This window comes from Gambusia affinis, linkage group LG04, assembly GCF_019740435.1.
Source record: "Gambusia affinis linkage group LG04, SWU_Gaff_1.0, whole genome shotgun sequence".
NCBI classification, from domain to species: domain Eukaryota; kingdom Metazoa; phylum Chordata; class Actinopteri; order Cyprinodontiformes; family Poeciliidae; genus Gambusia; species Gambusia affinis.
Window position 1 is genome coordinate 32,551,748 of NC_057871.1, and position 17,499 is coordinate 32,569,246.

General features: G+C 40.3%; 2 protein-coding genes across 2 annotated transcripts in view; one reads left to right on the plus strand and one right to left on the minus strand.

Annotated features, from left to right (window-relative positions):
* The window catches only part of slc5a10 (solute carrier family 5 member 10), a 53,373-nt gene that overhangs the window by 15,452 nt on the left and 20,422 nt on the right, over positions 1–17,499 (plus strand). Inside the window, exon 8 of the mRNA XM_044114892.1 lies at positions 5,469–5,604. Within this exon, the coding sequence (XP_043970827.1) occupies positions 5,469–5,604 (136 nt within the window). The remainder of the gene's footprint in view (positions 1–5,468; positions 5,605–17,499) is intronic.
* On the minus strand, positions 330–15,841 carry LOC122829951 (protein FAM83G). The gene is made up of 5 exons (XM_044114891.1): positions 14,584–15,841; positions 12,037–12,204; positions 11,015–11,139; positions 7,593–8,928; positions 330–2,187 (listed from the first exon to the last, which is right to left on the minus strand). Exons 1-5 carry the CDS (start codon positions 15,073–15,075, stop codon positions 1,825–1,827), a joined length of 2,484 nt encoding a protein of 827 aa, XP_043970826.1. The 5' UTR covers positions 15,076–15,841; the 3' UTR covers positions 330–1,824.

Consider the following 17,499-nt stretch of genomic DNA (forward strand, 5'->3'; position numbering starts at 1 on the left):
GGCTAAACTATTTTAAAGAAATTCAAAGTCTCTGTGAAGAAATTTCTTCCTGATGGTCTCTTGGTGGAAATTTAGAGTTCATCAAGTTGAGAAATTTGAAAAAAGTCATTCTTCTTCTAGGCAAAACAGACTGAAGTGACTCACTCTTCTGTTTTAGTGGGAATATTCTGATTCTATGTTCAGTAACTGTTAGCTCTGAAAAACACACGGCTGCTTTATCAGTCCTCCAAGAACTACAGACATGAACGTGTAGACCCCCATAATCCATGGATGCTTGTATTGACTCAAACTTGAATATCTTAACACTTTGTCATGTTACAATCACAAACTTCAATATTATACTTTATTTTTTTCTGCAGAAAACAATCTGATGGGATGCTGGAAAAGACTAGTATGTGCAGCTGGCCAATCAGTGAAGCTATTCAAGCATAAAATAGCATCTCAAACACTTTAATAACCCTTCTTGAAACATTTAAAAAGTCTTGGAATCTGGCTGATTTAGTCAACAGTTGGCTAAGCAATAATCTCTCCTTTTATTTAAAACATTAATGTTTGGTTCCGTAACAGTACTTGACATTACATCTACATTTGCACAGGTTATCAACAACCTTTGTCAAATATGTAAAAGTAATCAACATAGCCTTCTGTAACCAATCACAGTGCTGTTGGTGCTAAAGGTTGATTTGTTTCCAGAAGTAGACAATCTCTCATAACTCAGACACATTTCACCTGTTCATATTGGATATGAACAAACTTAGAAGGAAAAAAGAAAAGCAACTGAGATAAGTCCAGGCTCAACATGCTTTGGGGGGAAGTAAAGTGTCTGTGTAGGCAGAGAAGAATGCTGGAGCTCACTGGATGTAGAACCACATGGAGAAAACATCTGTCATTTGGTCAAAACAAATGATCCGTGGTACATCTGCATTTCTGTAGACACAAATATGAACTACTTTGTCACAGACATTTCTTCTTACCAGAAATAGTTCTTGTAAGTAGGCCTGTCACAATAACAAATTTTGCTGGGCAATTATTTGTTTCAGAAATTATTATGATAAACTATAATATTGTCATTTTTGAGATCATTGTTAACTAATAGCATAAAAATTGTCTAACAATGCAAATACACCCTATAAAGGGTCAATAAACTAATTTCAAAAGACCATTTAACACTGGAACTGTAAGAGCTTTCACATGTTGGAGGGGTTCGCCTGAGGCACTGGAACTGCTCCTGGTCACCTCCTGGTAATGGTCACACAGTGACAACTGGAGACAGCGCTGCTCCCTCTCCATTCATTTCTATGGAGTTTGGTGCAGTCAGGCGACAGACACTTGCACTCATCCTGACGAGTGAACAGCGTAATTCATTCATGTGAAATTTCTAGCTCACACACGCAGGCTAGCGGCGCTACACAAGAAAGTTGAAAATTGTTCAACATTTGTCATTTTTGCCATCTGTCCCGTGTGTGACAGGCTGAACCTCCACTCAGGTTCAGCCTGAGTGGAGGAAAACTGTGTTTAGCCGTTACCAAGGAAACAAGAGGGGAGGATTAACTCAAGGCAGCAGAATTGAGCTTTCTGTCATCCAGTCTCTTTGGTAGAAAGAGAGAGATGACGAAAACAAAAAAGCAATAGTACTGCCCTCATTTTATTATTGAGCTCATTTTAATTTATTGTGCAATTAATTGATTTATTTATTGCAACAGGCCTAGACTGTGTTACATTGTAGGTCTTAAAATGGAGATGACAGAGATGAGTCCAGACTGAAGTTTCCAGTTTCCAAACTGGAAGTTTTGTCAGTAAACTCCTCTGTTCTGAGCCGCTGCTCTACCTAGCAGCTTTATTAGTCTGAGAGGCTTTTTTCTGAGAGCCTCCTGCTCCTCCTGCTCGCCCTTTCAAATTTCTAAAGGAGTTGAGTTTTGACAGAGACACTCCAAACAACCCCATTTGGTCAGCTGTTGGCTGAGGCGATGTCTTCCTGTATCCAGGGCTGTGTCTCCGTGGCGACCTCCCAGAGCGGGGCTTCACCTTCAGCTGGCCCAAGTCGGGCGGCACCAACTGCCCCTGCCAGTAACGGTGTCCTCCGATCACGAGCCCAGCGGTCCGGGGTGGGCGGTGGAAACTTCCTGGCTTTGCAAGGATTACTTTGGGTCCCCTGATTCTCGCGTCACGAGCTGCAGACCTTGAGGTCTGAAACAAAAGCAGAGACAGAGTAAAAAGAGATGAGTGACTGAGTACCACAAGGCTGGATTCTTGGTGTTATGTCTTCAGTTTTCATAAACTCGAGCATTTAAGCATTTTATTAGTTATGATGTTTTTCAGTGATTTCAAATTAGGTTGGAATTATATAACAAGATAAGAGCATATCAGAAGGTAACTTATTTATTTAACTCCAAGGTATTTTTTGTATTCTACTAATCAAAGCTCCCTTTACTATCATTTAATAAGTATTTGACCTTACAGACTGCTTCACTTTACTTGACATTCTTTCAAAATATATATACATAGTCTAGTACAGGGGTCACCAAGGTGGGTCCTGGAGGGCCGACATCCTGCATGTTCTACTTCTAACAAATTTTCAACTTTCTTGTGTAGCGCCGCTGTTCTTGGTACTAACAACCTTCTCAGCAGGTCAATGTTCTTCTAGCCTCTAGCTAGCCATCATTGGATCCAGGTGCTTTAAACCAGGGAGAGAACTAAAACATGCAGGATGCCGGCCCAAAGTGATCAGGGCTTCACACTTTGCAGTGCAATAGACTATGCTAATAGCCTCTAGTAAATGTGAATATCTAACTGCAGTTAAAGATTTTAAGTTGTGGCTACATGGGCAGTTGGAGTGGAGCCACACAGTTTTTTGACCTCTTTTGTTTTATTCTTTATTCTTTTTATGGATAAGTAACATTTGTATTGTTTTTATTTTTGAAGTACAACATTTAACTCTATCAAGAGGATCCAGTTTGGTTTTTGGCCATTTCATCAAGTGGACCGAATGGGAACAATGGAGAGCATCAAGCTTATGGCTTCATTATTTAGGAATCTACAGAAAATAAGCTATAAAATATACCTACCTACTTAAAACTCTAGAAGTGTATCAAACAAAGCTACTGATTTATTTCACCACCAAACTTAATGGGGAAAATGGCAAAAGAAAAAAAAAAAGTCTCCAATGCTCCCAGTTAGAGGTCTGTAACGTTTTTCCACTGTGAAACTACACTATTGCAGAAACGGTTTATTTCTTTATAGAATAATATTTCTGTAAGTAATAACTTACAGTAAGTAATAACTGTAGAATTTCTAAACCCTCTTCAGCTTTCCACATCATTGTCTATGCTCTTTATCAGTGTTTTATTTCAGTGTCTGGAGCAAAAGAATTGGAGTAAACCCAAAAATATTTCTCTCTCACTCAATCATGCAGTTTGTCATCTCTTGCAGAGTGGAGAGCAATACACCAACAATCTTATCAGACGCAAATAGAAAATAAACTGAAGCTGCTAAGAACAGTAAATGCAAGTACAAAGAGGAATCAGAAGCCAGTCCCATTTTTATTTGATCTTTTTACTGCACTGCTCCACAAGCTAAACCATAATATGATATGCAATAAAACTACGTCTAATGAGATACAATAACTCCCTTTGCTCACCATTGTCACTGTTGATGTCAAACATTGCCAAAATTACCGCTTACCAAAGTCATTAATGAATATTGTGTAAAAATGTCTTATTTTTAACAGACACATTAAAAAATATATCTTTTAGATGTGCCAAAACTCACTGCCTTAATTTTTAGATGTCTAAATAAAAAAACTACCAAAATCAAAAAAACTATGGAGCAGCCATATCTATTAAAAATCTCATAAACATGACAGAACAAAAGTAGCCAGGCATTTATGCTTTAGGTATTTAGAAAAGTCACACAGATGATCTTTTTTTACTAATTGTTTTGCTCCTGAGGTCAAAACTATCTTACTTCTAAAACAAACATGAAAATCCCTCAAATCCTCTTAAATCACAATCTAACATTTTAGCAAGCAGGAACATCTGCTAAGAAAAGAAGATTATTACAAGTGAAATTTTCTTTAATCTCATTGTAGATGTGTTCAGTATAAACTATCAATTCTAATTCTAACTTCTTCCATGATTATTACCAACCTCAGTAAAATGTGGAGAACATGTAATCTTGTAATGCATTGACAAAATCAGTAATAAACTCAAAGTAGTTTTCTAATTGTAAACTTCAGGGAATATTTTTTTAATCCCTCCCTGTTCACTGTGGGGGGAAAAAAACTGCTGGAAAAGTGTGATTTTGAGCCAGCATACTGAGGTGAGGGTCAGTAATAAACCACAACAAGTAACAGCACATTTGCTTGTGCTGCCTGAGTCAATTGCTGATGTTTTCTTATCCACACCTGGAGCTGGTGGGAGGTGTTAACTGGCTCTCCTTGGTCACAGTTTCCTGTTGCTTTTAACGGTTTAACTGTTGTTCTGACAGCAGGTAGGGGCAAATGTAGGCAACTGACGTGTTTCTTGACTTAACTCACATCAAAGGACATGTTGCAGGATGATGTGACAAAAACCATTTGTAACCCATTTTTTCTTAAAGTGGGATTTTGTTTTAAGTTGGATCTTTCAAATCATATTACTGAAATTTGTCACATGTCTGTTAGAAGGGTGCCAACAGATTTGGAGAATGCTACTTATGAACACTCGAATGGAATCTATGTAGACTTGCAGAATCTCTTCTGAGATTGTCAACTTTTCCTGAGTCACTTTGCTTTCAAAAGTATTTACTTTGCTTTTTTTAATTGATGGAGAGATATAAAAGTTATGTTATATTTCAATGAAATGTTGACAAATATAACATACCAATCAACAAATTCGTCTGATATGAAGTGTTCATCAAATTAAGAAACAAACAGTTGATCACAAGAAAGACTGTGATTATGTTAAACAAACTCACCTGAAGTTGAATACATTTTTTATAAAAATTATAAGGAAATTAATTCAACTGAGGTTATTTCTTTTGTCTTCTGCGTTGCATTGCAGTGTAGAATTGGTTTTAACTTGTGTAGTGAGTGGAGAAAAAGGAAAATAAATGACACATAAAAAACAGAAATAATAAACAACTGAAATTTTTAGTTATTTTTACTTGACAGAAAAAAATGGAGTCTTTTGGTTCATTGAAATGATTATCTGTATGACGATTTTAAATTATATTTGTATCTATGTACATTTCTACAGTTGACCTACAAGTTAAAATGAGGCATTCTCAGAGTTTTGTATCAGTGTTTAAGACTTCTCTGTTTTTTTCCTAAGTGTCTGAATTGTCTCTGAAAAACACAGGTTTGCATTTTATTTGAAAGGTAGTTCACTGGATTTAGTTTTAATGGAGATTGCACCTTATTTCACCCTGTCAGTTCACTTAATCTCTTGATGTAATCATTTGTTCCTGTTTTATTTCCGTTGAACATGCAGGTTATTGTACAACGCTCCCTGTCAGCTAAAAGCATGAGTCATGTGAAGGGAGCGTCGATCTTTGCTGCCTATCTAAAGTTGTTGCCCTTCATCTTCATCATCCTGCCGGGTATGATTAGCCGAGCTCTCTACCCAGGTGCGTACACGCACACAAACACACACACACACACACACACACACACACACACACACACACACACACACACACACACACACACACACAAACACTGAACAACATGCTGGCACAGATTTTAATTAAGAAAACAAAGGTAAAACATCCCAGGTTTATGCAGGTAGAAACTTGCTTTGCTTTCAGAGATGAAAAGAACTGATTTTGACATCAGTTTGTAAAACAGATGTGTGTGTGTGTGTGTGTGTGTGTGTGTGTGTGTGTGTGTGTGCTTGCGTGTCTGTGTGCTTTTCTTGTAAGTCTATTGCGATTTCGGGGAAGCTCAGGACTTTCCCAGTGATCACTTTAACCTGAAGAGGTTAAAGGTCATGCAGGATAGCTGTAATTCATCTAGATAATTTTTTAGATTTAAAAATTAATTTCAGCATTTTAAAGGATGATGATAGCATGCTTTGATTTTTTTAATTACACACTAAAAACAATAAAACTACAAAATTCTAAATTACACAAAATATGCAAACACAACATCCTATAATTTTTCTTTTTTTGATTGAAGATTTACTTAAAATATACAACACCATACAAAAGTATGGCTACTCATTTAAATCTTTCACATATCACTAGACGTGTCTAATACAATTTTATGTCACTATTTGTGACATAAAATTGCACACTTGTAAAGTGAGAATGATGGTTAAGGAATAAAAAGCTGAAGGTGGGCTGTTCGCTTGGATCCATCAGAGCTGGTGGAACCTCCTGGCTACTTTCTTCCACAGATAGAGATGTTACCCATTCTTCTTTGCTAATATCTCAATCTCTATCATACTGGATACAGAGAATCTGAACAGAAAATGTCAAGTTTTGCCACAGATTCTCAGTTGGATTTGGAATTTGAGAAGGCAATTCTAACACACTTTAATCCAAGCCTTTCCATTATAGCTTAGGCTACATGTTTAAGGTCATATGCTTGAATCCCTGACCCAGTCTCAAGTCTTACAGCCTCTAACAAGTTTGTCTTCCTGAACTGCCCTGGACTTACCTCCATCTTATCAACTCTTCTCTCACTCCTAGTCCAGCATCATGCAGAAGACATGAAGCAGCAGCAAACACGTCTTCTTATGGCCTCTGGGCTGCTTCTCTGAATGAGTCTCAGCCTGTCAGTTCAGGTCAGGGGTCTACAAATGCAGGCTCCAGAACTATAGGCTCATAATTTTCTCAAAATGTATAAACCTGGATGACTAATTATGTCAGATAATAAATATTTTAATGATATAAATAATTTATAGCCAGGCTGGTTTGAACAGTTGCTCTATTTTTATGCAACATCAGTTTCAATATTTCCCACCAGATTGATTCTAATGGTTTATGGAATGTTCTTTTATATCATTCAGCTTATTTTCTTAGGTGGACTTTCTACATTATTTGTGTATTTATTTCCAGTTTTAATAAATTAATGGCATTTAAAATAATTTCATAAGTTATTTATTGGAATTTGACACTCTTCACTCCATAATCAGATAGCAATGACCTTTATTGATAAAGGCCTTTATTAATTGATTAGATGACTTCTGAAAGCAGATGCTTCAACTGTATTTTAATTTATGGTATCAATGAAATGGGAGCTGAATGAAAGTACAAATTAAACATTGTAAATCAGTATATTTTTCTTCTTCTTTGCAGTCTTATGCTACCTTGTGTGGATCTTTCACACAAAATCTCAAGACAATACAACAAATTCTGTTGTAACCTGAGAAGAAGTGGAAGAGAGCATGGGGTTAGGTTTTTAAAGCCCTGGATCCAATGGTTCAAACAAAGCAGGTTGTCTTGACTGGTAACTGAAGAACCTAAACTCACATACAACCAAAGACACAGTAAAGCTACAGAGAGTATATGAGATGATCATAGGTCATTTTAGTTCTTTTCTGTGACCAGCTCATTCTTTTAGCACCTCATACAGACTAGCAGGTGGGTGGAATTCTGTAGTGTGTGCTCACCTGTCCGAGGTGCTGGTGTGGGGAAGCATGTTCCAGTCCGCGTAGTTGCTGGGACTGACGAATGAGGGAAGTGCCTCCCTCCGATTGGCTGGGTTCCCGCAGGTCCAGCATACTCTGAGAGAAGCGAGCCATCATGTTGAGTCCGTCTCCGTGGGACTGCCCTCTGCCGGATCCAGTCTGCCCACCGTTGATCAGCAGGTCACTGGCCTCCTGTTGAGGACAGTCATAGAACTCCTCCTCTGATGCCGTCGATACACTTGAGGGGTCTTCGTTGACTGCTCGGTCACATATAACCTTAGTGCTGTCTTGGCTCCCCTCTTCATTGCTGCCAGAGTCTCTGCCATCGTTCTTTGAAGTTAACTGGCTGCGGTTGGGCACAAGCTCCTTGTGAGCGCGCTCTGTGTGCAAATTATCAACCTGATCCATTTTTATCAGCGTGACCTGAGCGTCACCAGGGTGCTCTGCCGAGGTGGGGTCTATGACTAACTGCAGTGTGCGGCGTTTTGGGACAGGAGGTCCTGCATGTGCCGTATCGAGAGTTTTTCCAGCGCTGAGTGTAGGCTGTGAATCAGCAGCAACTTTGGCTTGGGTTGGAGGCTTTGGGGGTTGTAGATTATGTTGTGGAGTTGTGGTTGGTTGCTGGTGGGAATCTGGAGATTCTGTTTGCTTGTTTTCTGCTGGAAGTATGGCAGTAGGACCTATAGGATTGCTATGTTTTTCTGTTTTTAGCTCTTTTTCGTCCTGATTTGAGGTGGATTCCTCAGCTGCTACTGGCTGAGTCAGCGGTGCACTGAAGCGAATAGCCTGACTAACCTCGAACCTTTCTGACCTCTGTAGGTGAACCTGATGCGCCCTCTTTTCATCTCTAATATTGATGAAGCCGATCACGTCACTCGGGGGGTCTGGCTCTGGCCAGGTGGGAAGATAGGGGATTAAGTTGGCTTTCTCCAGATTGACTAAACCTGGATGTAATGGCGCCTCTTCCGTAACTTCCTTAAGACGTCCTTTCATCACCTTCAGCCCAGCAAGATTCTGAGAGTTTGATTCTTTTTTACTGGAGTTCTGGTCAGAGGAGGCAGGACTGGTGTGATTTCCCGCTGCCACCAGTGCATATTTGGGATTGATGAGCTTCCTTGCGACAGAAGCCGGGACAGGAGCCGGCACCGCCTGAGGGAGTGGGTCAGGGATGGGCTCGTCCTTCAAGGAAACCTTGCTCAGGGACACTCCCCGGGACACGAGGTAGAGATCCCGGAACTGCAGGTCGAAGGTCTCCACTGCCTGCCCTGTGATGACGGTGATGAGGTTCCGGTCCAGACGGGACGAGGACCAAGTGAAACTGGAATAACACATAGATTAAAGCATAAGGTCACAGCAATAACTGCACATGCTTCGGTCTGCAGATTCCTACACTGTGGGTCATACTGTAATGTAGTTTAATAATTACACCAGATGTCTGTTTGCTGAAGTCAAACATCATCTAATTATGTTTCGATCAAATTGCATAATTGTCTAGGATTACATTTTTGGGAAGAATAAGTAGCGATGCAGAAGGCAGAAACGGCTCAGAACTAAAGACTAAGGTTTCAGTGTTAGCATGCAGGAAATTCAAGCTAATTTACTTCAATTGGCATCAAATGATGACAGGCGTAATGCATCATGCAGCAACAGGCCTGAAAGGAAAACATTGGATAGTGAAACCATTACATAGTGTGTAATGTCTCTGAAAGTGATTTGCTTGTACAGACGTTTTGCAATAATTGATGAATTTGACTGTTTTTGCCTTCTACTCCTTTAACACATTCTCAGGTCAACTGGGAGTCAAAAAGGAGGATATGATGTGATTAACTAACAGTTCTAACAAATCATTCACTAAGGTTCTTCCATAAGTATTCTTATTCCTTGGACATTTTCACACATAAACACCCAAAATTTCTAGGGATGCAGCGATCCGCGTTGTTCGCTTCTGACACAGATATTTTATATCGGCTGTTACAGAAAAACAGCTGAATTGATTTAAAACATTTTTTTTTCAAACAGTCGAATGTACCGAATTACAAATTTATTTAATAACTCTGCACCAATACACCAACAGCTTCACCAAACATGTCATCAAACATGTCCAAATACAACTTTACTGTATTCAGTCAGTGCAATTAGAAGTAGAACAGTCAATGAAAAATACAGAAACTGAAACTGACAAAACAATAGGTTGACTACCTTGGTCAAACATGTAAACAATAAACTGCAACAGAATAGATCTGCTCTTACAGATCTGGCACATTGTCACCAATAACCGATGTAGAATTTCTTTCAATGTTGGGACCAATACAGATATTGACATCAGATGGATTCACCTCTACAAACTCTACAAAATCTCATGGTACGTGGCCCCAGTCATCCTGTCCTTAATACAGTGCAGTCATCCTGTCCCATGTGCAGAAAAACACCCCCAAAGCATGATGCTTCCACCCCCAAGATTCACAGTAGGGATGGTACTCATCATTCTTTGTCCTCCAAAAAAAGTTCTGTTTAGGTCTCATCTGATCACATAACTTTCTCCCATGACTCCTCTGGATGATGATCCAAATGGTCATGGGCAAACTTAAGATGGGCCTCGACGTGTGCTGATTTAAGCAAGGGAACCTTCTGTGCTGTGCATGATTTTATACCATGACGTCTTAGTGTACTACCCAGAGTAACCTTGGAAACAGAGGTGCCTGCTCTCTTCAGGACATTGACGAGCTCCTCCCTTGTCAATTGTCCTTGCTTGTTTGAACGCTTGGGCTTTTGAACGCCGCTGCCCTCTCCTGTGTGGTGATGGGCTGATTCCTCGCCTTTCTTAGGATCATTCATATGCAACAAGGTGAGATCTTGAATGGAGCTCCAGTCCCGAGGAGATTGACAATCAGGTTTAGCTTCTTCCAATTTCTAATAATTGCTCCAACAGCTGATCTTTTTTGACCAAGCTGTTTGGCAATTGCCCCGTAGCCCTGTCCAGCCTGGTGGAGGTCTGTAATTTAGTCTCTGGTGTCTTTGGACAGCTCTTTGGTCTTAGCCATGTTAGTGGTTGGAGTCTTACTGATTGGGTCAGGTGAACATGAATCTTTATGCAGCTAACTACCTCAAACTGGGGGTGGACTTTTTGAGGAGAGGATAACATTATAACATGATGTAAGGCTAAAAAAAAGTTACAGTGATTTAATGTGTTGACATACTAGTTTCTCTCTGGATTTCACTAGTCTTTTGTACTTGACTAGTATAAAAGACTAGTCAAGTCAGTGGCTTGATTTCACTGAAAATGGTCAGGCATTGACAAAAATATGTAAACACTTAAACAAAAATCCTACAAGGCAGTCTTGCAATACTTTAACATATTATTATCAGAATGTTGGTGTCAAAGCACTAACTCATGGGCTGCTCACCTGTATGAGCCGGAGATGGCTCTGTCTCCATCTACAAGGAGAAACTTCTCTTTCAAGGAACCCCACACCTTCTGTGCTGATCGTGTGAAGAATTCCAAGCCTCCACAGCAGCGTACTCGCAGATTCTACACACACACACACACACACATGCATACAGTGTTAACACTATATAACTCTACAGGATTTGGCATTCATTGCAGAAAGGCCTTTAATGCACAAAAGAAACAAAATGGCAACAACAGACTGGACAGCCTCATAAAAAGGCCTTTCCTCATTGCTTAAGAGTCAGCTTCAATGACCTCCACATGATGTTGAGTGACTGTGCAGGTTAGAGCTTGGACTGTCGTGCTTCATTGACACACCCTGTAGTGTTTGTCTTGGGTTCTGTGATAGGGGTGTGGTTCCTGGCTGAGCAATAGTTCTGTGTGAAATCTCTCAGGAGCAGCTAAAGAAAGGAGCTGGAAAAGCTCGCAATAACAAAGAGGAAAGATAAAAGGGAAAAGTTAAGAGAGGAGATAAAGTTAAGAAAGCAGATAACGCTGTTTGAAAGGAAGAAGAGGAACAGAAAAAGAAACCTATAAGCAACAGCAAATTGAGAGTGTGTGTGGTTTATCTAATTGCCTGCAGCACAGACAGGAATGTATTCAGCATCTTCCTGGCCTCCAGTCTAAAAAAAAAAAAACCCGTAGAAAATTTCCGTGAAACGCTAAGTATTTTCTGTTAGTGCCTGAACCAGTTTACCTCAGAGGCAAAAAATAACAAAGGGGTTAAGTGAATGGTGCAAGTTAGATGCCTGCAGGCAAAAGCTTGCAACTCTAAATCAGTAAAGAACTTTGATCTCTGATATTAACGACGTACATCTAAAAATGGGATCTTATGGTTAAAAGCAGTCATTTCCCTAAGAATATGCTCTCTGGGAGATCAAAACTGTTTTAATTAGAATTATTGCCATGTATGTGACTCCAGACTGGTTATCTAATCCAAGCTCCTCATCAAAATAGTGTGTGTATGTGCATGCAGACCTTTAGGTGCCCTCGGTGCATATCAGCTCTGCCACACATGGAAAGAAAGCAGGGCACTGCAGCGATATCCAGAATGATGTACACAGGGATTTTACGCTTATAGGACGCATCCAGAAGGTCTCGAAAGATATCCACATCTGTAAACACATCCATCACCACAGCTATGACCTGCGCATGCCCACACACACACACACACACACACACGCACACACACACAGGAAACCAGAAGTTGTTAGTGTTTCCTGTTCCAAGGGTGGGTTCAGTTTGTTCTAATGTTATCAACAATATTAAACCCATTAATCTACAGAGGAAGCTGGGCACTGTGGAGAATCAAACAATAAATTAAGAAAACATTTAATCCAGTCCAGAAAGTGCAGGTTTCGTCAGATGACTGTTAAGAGACAAAAAGTGTTTTGCAGAGAGGTGATAAAATGCTGCTTGACTGGACACTGTGTTCCTCTGCTGCACAGAAAAACAACAGTCCCATTGACTTAACCAAACTAGAAGCTTAAAACTGCATAGCCAGAAGATCATCAAGATGACTATAATTAATCTGCCAACGATGCTGCACTGCCTCTCTTAGGTTCACTGGAAAATGAATCAATCAGTAGGAACTTATGATTTTTGGACCGAGTCTAATTATTTTAATGGTTTTTGCTTCTTTTGTAGACTAAACCAGTGAATAAGCATGTACCAAGACTATGAGTAAGAAAGGTAAAAGTGATGTATGTTGTGCAGGCATGTGAACTCGTTCAGTGATGTAAGTGCATTTCTTTCCACTGACACTTCAAGCTCAAACTTGTCTCAATAAAACGCTGTAGGCGTGTCTAAGGGTGGCGCATGGATGGGGCGCAGCAAAATTTATGAGACAGAAAATTGTGGCAGATGGTGAGATTTACTGCGACAGACTGCCAACCTGTCCAGGGTGACCCCGCCCCTCGCCCTGAACGTAGCTGGAGATAGACACCAGCAACCCTCCCGACCCCATTAGGGACAAGGGTGAACAGAAAATGGATGGATGGATGGATGGATAGTGAGATTTAAACTGAAAAGTCAAAACAGGGTTTGTCAAGTGAGAGGAAACATGGCCGCTGGTTCTACAAAGAGCAAATCAAATATGCTGTTCTGTCACTAGAATTTACAGTCAAACAGTACTTATTATAGTGACTGGCATGTAGCCCAGGGGTCACCACAGTGGGTCCCTGAGGGCCGGAATCCTGCATGTTTTAGTTCTCTCCCTGGTTTAACACACCTGGATCCAATGATGGCTCATTAGAAGGACTAAGAAGAACATTGACCTGCTGAAAAGTTGTCAGTACCACCAGGGACAGAACTAGAACATGCAGAATGCCGGCCCCTCCAGGACCCACTTTGGGCACCACCTGATGTAGCCACATTATCATTGTTATAAAAGTATTTTTTTATTAATAATTAAGACCTCTAAACTTATTTTTCCACTATAAGAGTTCAAACGCACCAACACCTATCATGTGAAAGGGGAATTTATTTCAGGTTAGTGACCAGTACACAGGAAGCAGCTTAAGTCACTATTAGTATTATACAAGACATGTATAACACGTAGAAACATAGACATGCTCTATAGTTCCCTGGTACATGGCTGAGCTGACACAGTAGACCAAGAGCAGCTCCAGACATTCTCACTGACTGTGGGAAACGTCACACTGGACATCAACCAGATTGGATTCTGTACATTTCACTCTCCTCCAGCCTGGGGTTTTGATTTGCAAAATATACTTTGATGTAAAAATAAATAAATAAATACTTTGCCCACTAATCATCAAACCACTGCTTTCTCACCTTCATCAATGAGTGGTCCAACATGAAGTTTGTGACAGTTATAGCTGTCTGTGTGTGTTGTCTGTGTTTATCGTGACTCTTGAAGTCCTGATGGGTTTGACTCACAATTCTCTTGAGGCTGAAATTATTGCTGTTGCTTGTGTGTCTGTCCAACTTTTTTTCTCCACTAAACTTTCCATTGATATACCTGGATACAGCCTTCTGTGAGACGCTAGGTTCTTTAGTGATGACCTTTTTGGCATCTCCTCCTTATAAAGTTAAGTCAGCAGTCTTCTATCTTAACATAGCATTTGCTAAATAAATGATAAACATTATTTTTTTTAAAACACTAATCATTTGGTTTATTAAGCTATAAGCTACACTGAACTGAGTTTAAGCTTAGCACAGCTTATTTTGACCAATGGGCCATAGTTAGTTTACAAGACTATCCTCATTTATTCATCATAGTATGTATCCCTACTCTTTATCTCATTTTAATAAGCTCAAGACAATGTGCATAAAAATAGTCATTTGATTAGCTTAAAGACAAAATGTACATATCTTTAATGGGTTTAAAAATCATGATGCACAGTGTTTTATCGTTTCACAAGAAATATTAGCTGTATTTTGGGTCTCTAGCTATCCTGATTAAGCTCTTGTGTATATTCTGTTTTTGGAGGAAAACTTCCGTTATTATTACTTTCTACCAATAAAGTCGCTATTATTGCCATACTCCTCATTACCACCTACCTTCTGGGCTGATGCAATGCTCTTGCGAACCACCTCCTTGATGTGCGTGTGACCCTCAGTGGGAGGCTGCGTGTACACGGTCACGCGCGTGACCCCTCGGTATGAGATGGCTTCAGGCCAGCCAAGGTCCAACTCCGCCACCGAGGCTTCGGACCGGTCTGGCCAATATGCGAGAGACACCTCCCCGTCTTCTGCTTCTTCCCCGGACCCTGGAGTCAAATTCCCCGGCCCTGGCGTCTCTGGCCTCTGGTGGTGTTCGTACCCGGGTCGGTACGCCTCCGCGGTGCGCGTGACTCGCTCCAGCTCTCTTTCAGAGAGGAACTCCCTGACTTCGTGTTTCTGGATGTAGTCCGTGAACGCATCGCGGCCCTTGGTGATGAGAGCTTCGAGGGCCAGTCGTTGGTCCTCGCTGTAGAAAAACTCTGGCTTGCTCTCGCTAATGCGCCAGTTGACGTGGTTCTCGTCCAGACACTGGATCTGAGACAACGCCATGACCTCCCAGTTAAAATAAACAGATAAGCACTAAAACTAGTCTGACCCAGTTTCCTCTAGTCTGTCCGAGGGGTCAAGACTCAAATACGTGCTATAAGTCATTACGGTTCACAGAGTCCGAGTGACCTTAGATGTGCTCCAGTCTTACTACACGGTTCCATTTAGTAGAATTTTAATAAGATAACAGCAGCTATCAGCTCAACCAGGTCTGCTCGGTTAACTGAATCTCAGTCAGGTGTAGGCTGAACAAAGCTCTCCCTCCCAGAGCCACGCCTTTCACCTGAAAGGGGCCGGAGAACCCCGGCCGCAGCCCCGCTCCCCACAACGGCAGCTGCAGGGCTCAGCAGACTCGGAGACAGATGTCCCGGTCGATGAGTTTGGATGTGTCTGTCCGTGAGTCAACGCGACGGTGAAAACATAAAGTCAGACACAGACAGAAGTTATTAATCCCCAGTTGCTAAAACTGCGTGACTCAGACTAACTGTTGCGTTGACGAGTCACATTTCCTCTTTGTTGTCGGAGCTCCGAGGTTTACGTCCAGGCAGCTGTTGGAGCCGTGCGCTTCATGAACGTGGCACGAAAGAATCTCAGATGTCATGACTGTATCCGGGGTCACAGCAGCTCTTGTGTTCTAAACTTCTTATAAAACTTTATCTAATTGATACAGGGACTGTATCTTAATCACTGAATCCGGGAACGGAAGCTCAGCCGCGTGGGCAGAAAGGCGAAGTGTACAGCTCGGGAGTTGGTGAGGAAAGAGAAGCGCTAAACCCCACCCTCCACCAAACCGGACGGAGAAAGAAATATGTGTGGGTTTTTTCTACCTCAAATCAGCGACCTTAAGACAGCGTAATAACGAACTCACAAAAAGATTAAGTGACTTTGCGGAACGTTAAATAGAAGTATTGATGGATATACTGAAGTGTTGGAATAGTTTAACCTAAATGAGCCAACTGTCAACTCATGAAAGATTCCTCTCTAAAAGAAAATTGCTGAGTAGACTAGATGGCATGCTGTTTGTTGTTGTTGTTGTTGTTGTTGTTTTTTTTGATAAAACATAGTAAACAAAAATTAAAATGAATTCAGTGTTTGGAGCTAGGTCTCTGGAATTTTAGGTATAACTTCATTAAATGTAAAAGTTCTTAGGATTTTGATATTAAGTATCTTTTGTATTCATTAGTAAAACACATTAAGCTCTACATATGACTTATCTCGTGAGAACATTTATAATATATATTATATTATAAAGATATCTACATTAGACCATAAAGGTCATTTTAAAAAATAGTTTAAAGAAAGTAAGTGTTTACTCTGGTTTGGTCAAAAAATTGGTACAAACATGTAGAGCCCTGAAAATATTTTAGGAACGTGATAATGTTGAAGTAATAAGTATATTGATCTTATTGGGCAAGCATTTATTTCATTTAGTATTTGGTTAAAACAATTCTTTTGGTTTATGGCTAAATATGTGCTAAAACTACTTTGTTTTTTATTTGATAGATTTCTGTCCTAATAATGCCCTTTCGGGAACTACATATTGCATGATGGGAGTTCAAAGTTCATGACCTGTGAATGTGCATGGAAAAGAGAAAACTACATGCGCTGTATGCTGAACCGTGGATTTTGTTTAATAAAGTTGCACAAAAGCAAAAATTTGAATTTTTAAGTTCTTTTTAAGGGTGCAACAAACATAGACGTTGTGTTTTGCAGTTTCAGCTAATCTTATTTGCTGAAACCTTTTGTCACAATGTTTAGTGAAAAAAAATCTAGTCTCATTGATGTCACAAACAAATTTGTGACATCAAATTTGTTTGATGTCACAAACATCAAACAAATTTGATGTTTGTGACATCAAATTTGTGTAGTATTGTTTCTACACAAACAATGCTACTTATTTGTAGCATTTCTTACTACAATTAATAGATCAACTAATGAAACCTAGATAGTCTAGATTTCATTTCTTAGACCAATTGTCCATAGTTCTTGGACTTGATCTCATTGGCTTTTGTCCTGCATTCAGACAACTGTCCACAGGTTGTCAATAGGTATACGTTCTGTGGAGTCTCATGGCCATAAGTCATGCATTTTAATGTGGTGACTCTAGATTTGTTCAAGTCTTAGAATAGAAAATGCCTTTATTGTCCCACAAAGAGGAAAGTCAGATGTCACAACAGCGTCAGATAAAAATATCTGCTCTCCATACTTGTCCTTTGTGCTGAATGTGTGTCTTTAATGTCTTTCTTGGAAAGAAGTGGCTCCTTAGCTGCTGTTCCAGTCACAGAGTCCATCCATCCATCCATCCATCCACTTTCTGTACACCCTTCGTCCCTAACGGGGTTGGGAGGGTTGCTGGTGCCTATCTCCAGCTGCGTCCCGGGCAAGAGGCGGGGTACACCCTGGACAGGTCGCCAGCCTGTCGCAGAC

What these genes read in the sequence shown, in the direction of transcription:
- LOC122829951 (XM_044114891.1), bottom strand. Translation starts at nt 15,075, where the DNA reads ATGGCGTTGTCTCAGATCCAGTGTCTGGACGAGAACCACGTCAACTGG. An exon ending in GCATTGCATCAGCCCAGAAG is followed by an intron (nt 12,205 to 14,583) that starts GTAGGTGGTAAT and finishes GGGCATGCGCAG; the next exon opens with GTCATAGCTGTGGTGATGGA. An exon ending in GCCATCTCCGGCTCATACAG is followed by an intron (nt 8,929 to 11,014) that starts GTGAGCAGCCCA and finishes GTGTTATTCCAG; the next exon opens with TTTCACTTGGTCCTCGTCCC.